At 39.1% G+C, this 14,184-nt stretch overlaps 1 protein-coding gene across 2 annotated transcripts in view; it reads left to right on the forward strand.

Annotated features, from left to right (window-relative positions):
* The window catches only part of abca1a (ATP binding cassette subfamily A member 1a), a 50,141-nt gene that overhangs the window by 13,683 nt on the left and 22,274 nt on the right, over positions 1-14,184 (forward strand). For both annotated transcript variants that reach the window (XM_039685443.2, XM_039685435.2), the window contains exons 8-16: positions 669-758; positions 6,121-6,364; positions 6,466-6,605; positions 7,989-8,105; positions 9,053-9,247; positions 12,435-12,640; positions 12,733-12,909; positions 13,458-13,680; positions 13,765-13,986. In XM_039685443.2, the coding sequence (XP_039541377.2) occupies positions 669-758; positions 6,121-6,364; positions 6,466-6,605; positions 7,989-8,105; positions 9,053-9,247; positions 12,435-12,640; positions 12,733-12,909; positions 13,458-13,680; positions 13,765-13,986 (1,614 nt within the window). The remainder of the gene's footprint in view (positions 1-668; positions 759-6,120; positions 6,365-6,465; positions 6,606-7,988; positions 8,106-9,052; positions 9,248-12,434; positions 12,641-12,732; positions 12,910-13,457; positions 13,681-13,764; positions 13,987-14,184) is intronic.

The raw sequence follows: 14,184 nt of genomic DNA on the forward strand, positions 1-14,184 counted from the left end.
AATTAAACAGGCATTCCGATATCACAGAAACGTTGTTACGGTATTTTTACTGTGAATTTCTGGCAGCCACCGCTAAAAAAAATGATCGTAATTTTAACGGTAAAAAATCGTGAAACCCGTAACGCGGTTATGCTACGGTACAAACCTGTTCATTGGTTTACAGTAAGTTCCCTTACTCTACAGTGTAATTTTACAGTAAAATACTACTCAGATGTACAGTTTTTAGAGATAAAAAAACAAGTTATCCTATAATTTACGGTTGTGGCTCAAATTTGTTTTTAAATAAAGTTTGGTAACACTTTATTTTACAGTATCTTTGTTACATGTACTTATGTATATACTGATGCTAATGACATGTTGTTAATTAATATTACTCAGTACTTAAACGTATAATTGCGCTGTAACAAAGACACCTTAAAAGAAAGTGAAACCATTTGTTTCTTCTAGATTTTTTTTCTTATCAGTCGGGTTTAGTTAAATGAAAGTTAAATGAATGTTTATTGTAGTGTTTAGTATTAACGCTGTTCACCCTCTAAATCGTAAAAACCTAAAATGTTGGGTTGTTTTTATCATAGATTTCATGGGATCATTGTTTTAGTAAAATGTGTACAGTAGTATTCCCTTGATGAGCTAATAATGTCTTTTTTGTTCATGTTTTGGTCCTGCAGAAAGACGTCAGGTCCGACCCTAAGATTATCCAGGATGTGTCCATAGCAACAGACAGCCTGCTGGAGAGTTTGGGCGCATTAGCGGTGGAGGTACGTCCCCCCCGAAATATCCCTCACCCTACTTTTGGATACCGAACTAGACACCAGAGTGAAGTCTTTAATTCCCACTCCAGCTTCCCAAATTATCTTATCCCGTATATTAGACCAGTGGATCTGGATTAGTCACATTTTTAAGTCGTTACTGCTACAGTAAAAATCACAGCGAAAAACACAAGAAATGTCACGTTGCTTGGTTGTAAGTGCATTTTAAGGTAAAAACAGATTTTTGGTAGTTGGTATATTAACATTATAACACTTAATTAAATATACAGTTTAAGTTGTAAATTAAAATGGCATTCCGATATCACAGAAACGTTGTTACGGTATTTTTACTGTGAATTTCTGGCAGCCACCGCTGTAAAAAAGTTTCGCAATTTTAGCTGTAAAAAAAATGTGAAACCCGTAACGCGGTTATGCTACGGTAAAAACCTGTACATTGGTTTACAGTAAGTTCCCTTACTCTACAGTGTAATTTTACAGTAAAATACTACTTAGATTTACAGTTTTTGGAGATTTTGGAGACAAGTTATCCTATAATTTACGATTAAAAAAGTAAATTGTTGTGGTTCAAATTTGTTGTTTGAAATATGTTTGATAACACTTTATTTTACAGTGTCTTTGTTACATGTGACATTTACTTATAGCAGTTACTATACTAATTTACTAATAGCAGTTAATTCACTGTAAAAACGGTCAAATGACAAACAAAAACCGTAAAATTAAAGTAAAATATCTTAAATCCAATAGAGTGCAAAAACTATAATTTTACAGAATTTTTTATTAAATTTTTTACAGAAAAACACTGTTATTTTTACAGGTTTTTCCTTTTTTTAAAATAAAGTTATTTTATGTTTAATTTTATGTTTTTTGTTTGGCAGCCGTAGCTGGCAGTCATTTGACCGTTTTTTAAATTGTTTTTTTTCAGTGTATGTATGATTATAAAAAATTAAAAACATATACCGATAAAAGTATTTTACGGTAATGCAATATTAATGAAATAATATCTAAACAGCATTTATGATTATATTACCAGTCTAATATGGAAATGCAACATGCCTTCATTTTATGCTTTGCATCGAGACAAATGATAATCATTAAGCTTTTTGCTTTGCCCTAAATCATTTTATAACAAGACTTTTGCTTAAAAGCACAAAAAGTTCTGTTAATAAATAGCTAGCATCCCAAACCTCCCTGCATCTTGGAAGCCATGGAGCTGACGCTTGACATTTCATGTGTTTCTGCTCTTTTGTATTTGGTGACGAGAGTTTAGAAACCAAAGCTGAGTGTTAAGTGGGTTAGCAGCAATAGTTTGGCCCATCACAAGACTCCCAATTCCTGCCAGCACTGGGCAAAAGTGCAGAGCTCGACAAATGTTAACTAACTTGCCTTTAGAACAAAACAGGGACGCGTTTTGTCATTCTCTGATGTTTCCAACATTATCACACAGGGTGTTTGTTCACAGGGATTGCGTCTTACAAGCAATCTCTTTCCAGTTAGTCATAGTTTTATTGTTTTAAACAGAAACAGAAATTGAGTTGACACCAACGCTGCGCTGGCCGTCATTAGTTCCTCTTTGTTCTCACACAAGAGTTGAACTCCAGTAACCCTCACATGCAGCAGCGAGAGGTTACTTCAGGTCGTGCCTCATTTCTCCAGTTACCCTGCCTCGATTGCATGTCTGTCTGGCCTCCAGGGCATCCTTGGACACCTCGTGATGGCTTACAGGTGACAGATAACAATAGGTCTCTTTCATGACTAACAGTCGCATACGGAGGAGAGGGAGCCCTGGATGATGTGGGAAAAGAGACTGTGAGCTCATCCTTTCAGTACAAAAAACATTTTTTTTTTATGTTTTATATTTTCTGTAGGGATTCACGATATATCGTCCAATACCGATATGGTGGCCGATATATGTTCTTTTTTTTTAATGTTATTGTTATCGGCATGCTAAAAAAAATTTAGCGGATATATTAAAGCTTATAAATTATGGATTATGTCCTTTAGCTGAGACACTTCAGATGCGCACTGTTCGCCATGATGGGTTTGAATAGCTTGAAATATGATTTGAATTACTTCTAAAAAGTAAAATACAGTTCAGTGCAACACAAATCTGTCATATAGGCTACTTAAAATTATAATGGCGAGACTTTTTTGTAATCAGGCTCTCAAAAATCATATAAACATTTTGATTTATCAGCCAATAAAGAGTTATCGGTTATCGGTTATTTTTGTAATTTTCTTTCTATAGTTTTTATTTATTTGATTTCGGCTTTAGTTTTACTTCTTTAGTATTTCAAGTTAGACTAAATGAGATCGACCAATAGCAAACCACAACCATCCAATCAATTCCCAATGGACAAAATCGAGTCCTTCCCTACATTTGTTCTTGTTTGAGAAGCCGTTTCACTCGGATATACAACACAATAGGGAAGAAAAGACTATTGCAACTTCTGTTTGAATTTTAGTGTTCATTCCCTGTTGTAATAAACAGAAAGCTGGAGATATGCCAATTAAGCCGTTAGTAAAGCTCATTGTGTTCGCTTCTCAGAAGGGTTGATGATGGTGATTTCAGAAATTGCATGCCAAAGGTGTTTACAGCCCTGTGAATCATATTAGCTCGTCATTTACAAACCTGACTGACTATAACCCTTCTACACAAACGTTCAAACAAGCACTTATGTAACACTGCGTGAAACCATCCATTTATTTCAGAATGAAAACTCTCTCATCAGCATCGTGCCATCATTCTCATAACCTATTTTTCCAACATGCATCCATTAATGTGACGGAAATGTCAGAAAGCAGTTTATTATGGTCTTTTGTCCTCTTGAGTTGTCTTTGGGTTTCATCAGGAGGATGACCGATAGTAACCTCGTCGTCGGCAAGCAGGCATGCGTGAGCGTGTTACAGCAGAGTCTCTATTCAGCTTGTTGTCGGGCAAGATACGGTTTTCACAAAACTCCCTTGCATTCCTCTCCAAGCACATGATGACCCTAAAGACACTTGCATTGCGTTCTCTTAAACATATTTACTTAAACATAATTAACTGTCATTATTGTCTTAGCTTCAATACGCTAAAAACCTGTATAGGCCACTATGTTTGTGGAAAACAACATGAGAATTTTTTTAATAAATATTCATCCAACTTTTTTTTTACAGTCTGCCATAGTCTCTGTATAGTGTCTCAAAAATACCATAAAAGTTTCATTAAAGGGGCTATGTGTAGGTTTTTACTTTTTTTTCTTTTTTTTCTTTTTTTACATTTATGAGCCAACCATAATGCAATAGAAAGAATGGCACCTTTAGGCCGGATTCACATACAGCGCCTAAAAATTTCGTAGAAAACGCTGTGCGCGCCACGTTCTCCTTTTTCTGGTTGGTTCTTGTCACGTGACCTACTGTGCGTTTATGGTGCGCTTGCGGCATTCTGAAAAGTTTAGATGTTTTTATCTTGATGCGGCGCGGACGCGCATGGAAAAAACGAGCGTACCGCGCGCCTACATTTGAAATAACGAACTTGAGCACGCAAAAGACGCGAAATGTGAACAGGCCCTTACTGTCCACAACGGTTGCCTCCATCATCAGCCTGTAGGCTCAATTTTGTTTGGAGGTGTCAGGTCCGAATTAGCGTGAAAATTCACAAAATGTGACGTTCTCGTCGACTTGGGATTACATTCGTACGGCAGCCATTAGCAAGCGGCTGCAGTCGCTAGCAGTAGTGTGTCAAATGGACTCTGCGGACGGAAAGAAGCGACCAGCCTCCAGCACAATCCAGATACCCACGGAAACTCCTCGTAAGTTTAAAAAAAAAGCCTCGTCTAGTGCGAGAACGAGCATGAGACTGGCTGCAGTTTCTCTAACGGCCACTGGTGTCAGTAACAGTAAGAAATTTCTGAACGATTTCATCAAGTGGTTCATGTACAATATTGCAGGGGAACAGACTGAAATATGAGATAACAAATAACAACTTACATTTTGTTCCTCGCGTAAAGCTTTTGTATGGCTTTACAAGACTGGAAGTATCATGCCAATTTCTCTTTATGTGTTTCACATTAAAAAACAATATGTATCATGACATATGGGCGAGGAAATAATTACAGAATAAAAATAAAGAGTAACGATTGCGCAATTCATACATCCAGAAGAACTTTTCGCTTGTATTATTTGGGTTTAGTCAGGATCAGTAACACCCTTGAGTGACGGTGACAACAACGGTTCATAACAATTACACCCGGTGACACATAGAGGAATAATGCAGGCCGGCACGTGGGCTACACACTCAAGATTAAAAACAACACATTCAGGTTGTATTCGTTTTGATTGGACGAACAAGGTCATGTAATGGGACAGCAAGTGCTTGCCATTAATATTAGTCTCACCCTTTCCTGAAGCCGCTGTAACTGAATGACGTACTTTGAGAGATCTGGATAAACACAGTCATTATGTCATCCGGTGTGCCTAGATGTTTGCATTTGTTTTCCCATCACTAGACAAACCGTTTCAAGCTATTCTTTAGCATAAGCAAACATTTTGTGACTTTCGACAAGGAAATATGCAATTTCGATGTGATTAATAACACCAGTCTGTTTTGCTGATAGACCGTATTGCCTTCGAACCACTTCAAGCTTTAAAACTACTTCAAACTGAAAACCTTCAAACTTAAAGCTGTTAAAATGACTGAAAGTTTGTCTATTGTTTGACATTGTAATAATATTTCACAATGCAACAGTTTTCACAGTATTTTTGATCAAATAGCTGCTCCTTTGGCGAGAATAAGAGATTTTCAGACGCCAAACTTTTGAACCCTGAGGACTTTTTTGAGTCTCTTAAAGGTGCATTGTGTAATATTTTGGAGGATCTTTTGACAGAAATGCAATATAATATACATAGCTATGTTTTCAGTGGTGTATAAAGACCCGTTATGCTTTTATTACCTTAGAATGAGCCATTTCTATCTACATACACGCGGGTCCCCTTACATTTAAATAGACATTTTGCAACGACATGTTTCTACAGGAGCCCTAAATGGACAAACTGCTTTACAGAACGCGTTTCGTCACTATTGTTGTTATTCATACAAAGAAGCTAGCTAAAGTCAGCGAATAAAACACTGACATAATGGTGAAAAAGTTCGAAAAACATCGTTTTACTAAGTAAGTGATTAAGGTAAAAAAAAATTATCTTTGTAAATTAACCTCGTCGTTGGCTACTCTCTGGTGTCTCAGACGACGGCATGTTTTCCTGTCGGCCACCGTAACTTCCGTTGGTTGCAATTCGCAACCTCACCACCAGATGCCACAAAAATGTACACACTGCACCTTTAAGTGATCAAACTTATCTCATTGTTTCCCAGCTTATCAGTATGAAGAGCTGGCGGGACATGCGCAACGAGATCATGTACCTGACGGGCAACAGCACGCAGACCCCCAACCACATGTACCAGGCCGTGTCCCGCATCGTCTGCGGCCACCCGGAGGGCGGAGGCCTGAAGATCAAGTCCCTCAACTGGTACGAGGATAACAACTACAAGGCCTTGTTCGGCAGCTACGGCAATGACAACGACAGCGAGCCGGTTTCCGCTTACGACAACTCCTCCAGTGAGCCAAGTCCTAATTCTCTCTTTTCTTTCACTTGTGAGTGCAAAATATGTCACGTCCCCTGCTAAACTGTTTAAAAAAACTCGTCATCTCTCCATTAGCGCCCTACTGCAACAACGTGATGAAGGGCCTGGAGTCGAGTCCCATATCGCGCATGATTTGGAGAGCTCTGAAGCCGCTGCTCATGGGAAAGATCTTGTACACCCCCGACACTCCTGCCACCCAGAGGATCATACAAGAGGTCAGGAGATTGAGGAGTGTTACATATAACTGTATGTACTGTACTTGTGTTGACCAGGTTTCTGTGAGTCAAAGATTTCAACTCACAGACTCATTCTGTATTATTGTCTATTTTCAATATTTTATTCTAATCATCAGATCATGTCATGATGGCACTAGTGTTATTTTATCATTATTATTTAAATACTCAAATCGATTAATTGCGATTAATCGCATCTAACATAGTTTATAAATATATGTTTATATGTGTGATTGTATTTATATATATACACATACAGCGTTTATGTTAGATGTGATTAATCACGATTAATCGATTTGACGATGCTATTATAGTATTTATTAATGTGTTGAATTACATTTATATACATTTAGGATTTTCTTTAAGGTTTTTCCATCTAACATTTATATGATATTTTATTTTGACTTTATTTAAATGAATGGAAATATAACAAAATGCCTACATATTTCTATATTTCCTGAAAAAGTTGTGTATTGTGTGCTGTATTTGTTAAAAAAAACCCTTTAAAACTATTGATAAAATTATTAAATAAACTTAACAAGATATGTTGGCACAATTTATATTCATCCACAAAAATAATTTCGAGTATTCAAGCAGAAACCTGTAGATCAAGATTTTGAGTATCATGAGAAATAGTATGTCCATATTTGAGCAAATATCTGAAGTATATATATACAATATTTTTTGGTATATTTTGTATGCTATCCATACAAAATATATATCCATATTCCAGCAATCGCCAGCAGTACCTTAAGGTCTGGAAGGCCTGGGTCTAGAAGACCATCCTAAAGCCAGGCTCAGACTACAGGAGTTTCAGGTCGATTTATGCCCCAACAATCGCGTCCAGGGCATCAGATGTTTGGCCCAGATTATCTGGTAAAGTGATGCGGTGACAGATGAACAGATCTTAAACCTCCCGATCTGCTCGCGGACACATCGGGGTCGCCCCGACAATATCAAACATGTTTGATATTTAGGATTTTAAATCAGGATGATTACGACTGTGATTACGTCAGTTCTTCCTTAAGAGACAATGATAGACAAGTCTACAAGGAGACGGAAGTGACGAACGTTTGAAATGGCGAAACAACAAGAGTCCGAGATGGAGATTGAGGAACGGCTGGTCGATATGTATCAGCAACACGACTGCCTTTATAATGTCTCCTCATATAATGTCTACAGCTCACTTGAGGTGCTAAATCTGGCATGATGATCTTAAGAGTATCTTGTAGTGTGTGACGCGCCACGATTTTCAAATCTTGTAGTGTGTGCAGGTTTGAGATTTGAAAGAAGAAAGTTCACAGTTGGTTAAGATTAAAAACTCCTTAGGTCTGAGCCCTGTTTAACTCTGTCTCTTTCTCTCAGGTCAACAAGACGTTTCAGGAGTTCGGCGTGCTCAGGGACCTCGGCGGCATGTGGGAAGAGATGAGACCCAAACTCTGGAGCTTTATGGAAAACAGTGAGGAAATGGACCTTGTGCGGGTGCGTCATACACACACACACACACACACACACACACAAAAGACACTGTTCCTGTTAGCCTGTTAGTCACCTCTGAGCACATGATTTTGTGGAAGTAGCTCAGATTGTGAACTTCACACTGCCACCTTTTGGACATAAGCGGTACTGCGTTTAACCTCCCTACTGAACTCACATGGCTCACAACGTGTGGCGCTCTGCGGGATGCATACTTATTAGTGGAGATCTTCAAACCCTTGGAGTATTCAAAGGACCTATTTGTGCCTAATCGAATAAAAAAGTGTGCTAGGTTAGGTGTTTTGCTGTCATTGGCACAAAATGCATGAATCCGAGTCGCCTTTCTAAGTGCACGACTTTCATGCGCGGACGTGCAAAAAAATTACAATAATAAATAAATGAATAGAAATCCAGGTTAAAATAAAGAAATTGAATGAATAATATATCTATCAACACAATATAATAATGAGTTGAATAAACTTAATAAATAATTAAACTTAACATTTCTTTTTCTCCAAATAGTATTTTCGACATTTATATGACACGTGATACAGTATATGTGATACAATTTAAAAAAATATATTTGATTTCAAAGTTTTGTTGACTTTTTGTTTTTGTTTACATTTATTGATGGAGTAGATTAAAATAAAATAAATAAACATGAGAATAAAATGGAATAAAGTAAATAATACATAGAAAAGTACAATAATGAGTTGAAGAAACGTCATCATTTAATAGAAAATATTTCCAAATATTTTAGACATCTTTATGATATAAATTTTTCACAATATGAAGTATAAGTACATATAGAAATATTATTATATCATAGTTTTGTTTACATTTTGTCCTCTTGATTAATTAATTCATAATACTGTGTGTCTTTTACAGCTACAGTAGCTATGTGATATTGTCATATGTTTTCCGATTAAGTGAATTTAATTTTTCTTAAACAGACACTCCTCCAGAACAACGCTAGCGCTCGCTTCTTTAACGCCAAGCTGAGCGGGACAGACTGGCGCGTGGAGGATGTGTCCAGCTTCTTGTCCAAGGCTTCAGAGGACACGCGTCCTCATGGGACAGCGTACACCTGGAGAGAGGCGTTCAACGAGACGGATCAGGCCATCCAGACCATCTCTCGGTTCATGGAGGTACACACATGCACACAATCAAACGCCATTCATCCATCTAGGAATTTGTTCTCTTGAACACAAGGGCTTGATCTCATTAAATGTGAGCATGGATTACGTCTAGTCCTTTAAAACGTCATCAACAGGATTATGTGGTCATCTTGTGATCTTTGCTAATCAATTTAAAGTTTCTTAGAAAACCGAATCCACGGTTTAAGTGCCTGTCCTATTTTTTTGGGTCAGTATGTGTAGCCCTGTCAGAAAGAAACAGTTCTCAGTTCTCCACTAAATTACAGTAACTAATCAATTATGCAACTGAAAACCACCAAAACAAGTCATCGCAGTCTAAAATCAGAGGGATTGACTGATTATATTGTGATTTAGGGCCACTTTTACTGACAGCGTTTGCCGTCAGAAAACTACCGTCAGGATTTACTTAAGACACGCAGTGCAAAATTAGCGCTGAAAAGGCATGGAGAAGTTTTTTCCTCAGTTAGTCCTTGGTTAGTCCTCAGTTAGTCCTTGGTTAGTCCTCAGTTAGTCCTTGGTTTAGCCCTCAGTTAGTCCTTGGTTTAGTCCTCAGTTAGTCCTTGGTTAAATCCTCAGTTAGTCCTTGGTTTAGTCCTCAGTTAGTCCTTGGTTAAGTCCTCAGTTAGTCCTTGGTTTAGTCCTCAGTTAGTCTTTGATTATTCCTCAGTTAGTCCTTGGTTTAGTCCTCAGTTTAGTCCTTGGTTTAGTCCTCAGTTAGTCCTTGGTTTAGTCCTCAGTTAGTCCTTGGTTTAGTCCTCAGTTAGTCCTTGGTTTAGCCCTCAGTTAGTCCTTGGTTTAGCCCTCAGTTAGTCCTTGGTTTAGCCCTCAGTTAGTCCTTGGTTTAGTCCTCAGTTAGTCCTTGGTTAAGTCCTCAGTTAGTCCTTGGTTTAGTCCTCAGTTAGTCCTTGGTTTAGTCCTCAGTTAGTCCTTGGTTTAGTCCTCAGTTAGTCCTTGGTTTAGTCCTCAGTTAGTCCATGGTTTAGTCCTTGGTTTAGTCCTCAGTTAGTCCTTGGTTTAGTCTTCAGTTAGTCCTTGGTTTAGTCCTCAGTTAGTCCTTGCTTTAGTCCTTGGTTTAGTCCTCAGTTAGTCCTTGGTTTAGTCCTCAGTTAGTCCTTGGTTTAGTCCTCAGTTAGTCCTTGGTTAAATCCTCAGTTAGTCCTTGATTTAGTCCTCAGTTAGTCCTTGGTTAAGTCCTCAGTTAGTCCTTGGTTTAGTCCTCAGTTAGTCTTTGATTATTCCTCAGTTAGTCCTTGGTTTAGTCCTCAGTTAGTCCTTGGTTTAGCCCTCAGTTAGTCCTTGGTTTAGCCCTCAGTTAGTCCTTGGTTTAGTCCTCAGTTAGTCCTTGGTTTAGTCCTCAGTTAGTCCTTGATTTAGTCCTCAGTTAGTCCTTGGTTTAGTCCTCAGTTAGTCCTTGGTTAAGTCCTCAGTTAGTCCTTGGTTTAGTCCTCAGTTAGTCCTTGGTTTAGTCCTCAGTTAGTCCTTGGTTTAGTCCTCAGTTAGTCCTTGGTTTAGTCCTCAGTTAGTCCATGGTTTAGTCCTTGGTTTAGTCCTCAGTTAGTCCTTGGTTTAGTCTTCAGTTAGTCCTTGGTTTAGTCCTCAGTTAGTCCTTGCTTTAGTCCTTGGTTTAGTCCTCAGTTAGTCCTTGGTTTAGTCCTCAGTTAGTCCTTGGTTTAGTCCTCAGTTAGTCCTTGGTTTAGTCCTCAGTTTAGTCCTCAGTTAGTCCTTGGTTTAGTCCTCAGTTAGTCCTTGGTTTAGTCCTCAGTTAGTCCTTGGTTTAGCCCTCAGTTAGTCCTTGGTTTAGCCCTCAGTTAGTCCTTGGTTTAGTCCTCAGTTAGTCCTTGGTTAAGTCCTCAGTTAGTCCTTGGTTTAGTCCTCAGTTAGTCCTTGGTTTAGTCCTCAGTTAGTCCTTGGTTTAGTCCTCAGTTAGTCCTTGGTTTAGTCCTCAGTTAGTCCATGGTTTAGTCCTTGGTTTAGTCCTCAGTTAGTCCTTGGTTTAGTCTTCAGTTAGTCCTTGGTTTAGTCCTCAGTTAGTCCTTGCTTTAGTCCTTGGTTTAGTCCTCAGTTAGTCCTTGGTTTAGTCCTCAGTTAGTCCTTGGTTTAGTCCTCAGTTAGTCCTTGGTTTAGTCCTCAGTTTAGTCCTCAGTTAGTCCTTGGTTTAGTCCTCAGTTAGTCCTTGGTTTAGTCCTCAGTTAGTCCTTGGTTTAGTCCTCAGTTAGTCCTTGGTTTAGTCCTCAGTTTAGTCCTCAGTTAGTCCTTGGTTTAGTCCTCAGTTAGTCCTTGGTTTAGTCCTCAGTTTAGTCCTTGGATAAAAGCGTCTGCTAAATGTCTAAATGTAAGGGCCAATCCCAATTCTACCCCCTACCCCTTTCCTTTCCCCTAGCCCTACCCCTTCGCCTTCCCCTTGACCCTTCAAACAGAGTGGCAATGCGTTGGGGTGAAAATATTCCCCTAAGAAATGGGACACCACTACGCCTCCGTTAAACGTCATTATAAGTCGTCGCTAGCGCCTACGTCACAGGATATGCGCCGATGTTTATCACAACTTCCAAGATCCCGTCGACAGCTGCAGTTATCTGTCGCGTGGGTTACAGCTATTTTCTTGCATCTTGTGAAGTTCGCAGGAAACAACGGAGACGACGAAAATATGTTGCGGGACTATCGTTAGCAAACTACAGTAATTTTAGCGATTTTTATACAAACGTTTCTGTGAAGAAACTGACCGTAAATATGAACACAATATTGAATGTAACATAAAGCAAATCATTATTTGTCGTTATAATACTTATTAAAGCCACAAATACTTAAATGTATCTGTCTCCTTTGTCGCTTGGGCAGCCAGCCTGGGTTAGCAGTGACACTTCTCATACCCCTTCGTTTGAAGTGTGCTCCCGAAAAATCTTCGTTTGAAGGGCTATCTGGCCCTTCTCCCTAGCCCTCCCCCTCCAACCAAAAGAGAATTGGGACAGCCCTACCCCTTCACGTGGACGCGCAAAACGGAGGGGAAGGGGAAAGTGAAGGGGTAAGGGGTAGAATTGGGATTGGCCCTATATGGACTGTGTCGTGGAAAAGTGCCATTCGTAGGGGGGGAATTGATCCAGATTATTTGATTTCCAGAATCGAGGATCATTGATTTAACCTGACTTCTTTCTGATAAACTTTTCAATTTCCTCCCCTGAAGTGTGTGAACTTGGACAAGTTGGAGCCGGTGGCCAACGAAGAACGTTTGGTAAACAAGTCCATGCATCTGCTGGACGACCGCAAGTTCTGGGCCGGGATAGTGTTTCCGGACATGCAGTCCAACACGTCTGATCTGCCGCCCCACATCAACTACAAGATACGCATGGACATTGATAATGTGGAGCGCACTAACAAGATCAAGGATGGGTATGAGAGGCTACGTTTTCTAATCATGCTACGAATCGGTCCGCACAGCTTCCGTATGGAGAAAATGAAGGATGTGATTGTGTTTCCCGCAGATATTGGGATCCCGGTCCTCGAGCGGACCCGTTTGAGGACATGCGGTACATCTGGGGCGGCTTCTCTTACCTGCAGGACGTGATTGAACACGGGATCATACGAGCTCTGACGGGAAGCAAGGAGAAAACTGGAGTCTACATCCAGCAGATGCCTTATCCCTGCTATGTGGACGACGTGTAAGTAACATCACAATGCAGCCTTTACATTAAATTAATACTTGTACATTCATGATCGGGTTCAGAAAAAATCAAGTGAGGGACCCCATCCGTTTATTTAACTGTTTAATTTTATATAAACAAACCCCATTTGTTTATTTATAATATATTTAAATAAAAATATTATTTATTTATATATTTGAATAATTATTTAATAATTATTATAATTATATATATTTTTATTTTAATCTATCTAATCTATCTTTTTATTTTAATCTAATTAATTATTTACTTTTGTTGTAATTTTTATTCATTCATTCAAAGGCAGCTAACTACTAAGTTGTCACACCAACTGAAATAAGTGACCATTTGGTGTGCCACACATTTGATTTCAGTAGAATGTGATACTATAATCATAAAAGCACAACTATTGTTTAAATTATTCACTACGTTGAGCTTGTTTTAGTGCATTAAGATGCTGTTTTTGCCCTAAACGAGGTATCTCAGCAGATATCTTTTGGAGACCGTTGACGCTGAAGGCGTAACCCATCCTGTCTCCTTTTCCCTAGTTTCCTGCGGATAATGAGCCGCTCCATGCCTCTGTTCATGACTCTGGCCTGGATGTACTCGGTGGCCATCATCATCAAGGGTGTGGTGTACGAGAAGGAAGCTCGGCTCAAGGAGACCATGAGGATTATGGGTCTGGATAATGGGATCTTGTGGCTGAGCTGGTTCATCAGTAGTCTGATACCACTGCTCATCAGCGCCGCCCTACTGGTTCTCATCCTGAAGGTGCACATTTCTCCGTTCGCGTAGTAAAAATATAACCCTAACAACAACGATTCGAGCTGGTTCTGTTTGTCGTATTGTGCTCAGATGGGGAATCTCCTGCCGTACAGTGACCCTGGCGTAGTCTACTTGTTCCTGGCCTCCTTTGCCGTCGTGACCATCATGCAGTGTTTCTTGATCAGCACGCTCTTCTCGCGCGCTAACCTCGCCGCGGCCTGCGGGGGCATCATATACTTCACCCTCTACCTGCCCTATGTGCTGTGCGTGGCCTGGCAGGATTACGTGGGCTTCGGCGCCAAAATAGTAGCGGTGAGTGTGAATGAACACCCTATACATAGTGTGAAAAATGAATATTATAAATATGTCTAGATTTGGAAAATATTTATTTGTATTTGTTTATTTTAATCTACTTTTTATTTATTTACTCATTTTAATGTAATTTGTATACTAATCTTACTTGTTTATTTGAATAGCATTTATGTTTATAGTTGTAATTGTTTGTTTGTT

The sequence above is a fragment of the Pimephales promelas genome, chromosome 6 (assembly GCF_988280905.1).
Source record: "Pimephales promelas chromosome 6, fPimPro1.hap1.1, whole genome shotgun sequence".
NCBI classification, from domain to species: Eukaryota; Metazoa; Chordata; class Actinopteri; order Cypriniformes; family Leuciscidae; genus Pimephales; species Pimephales promelas.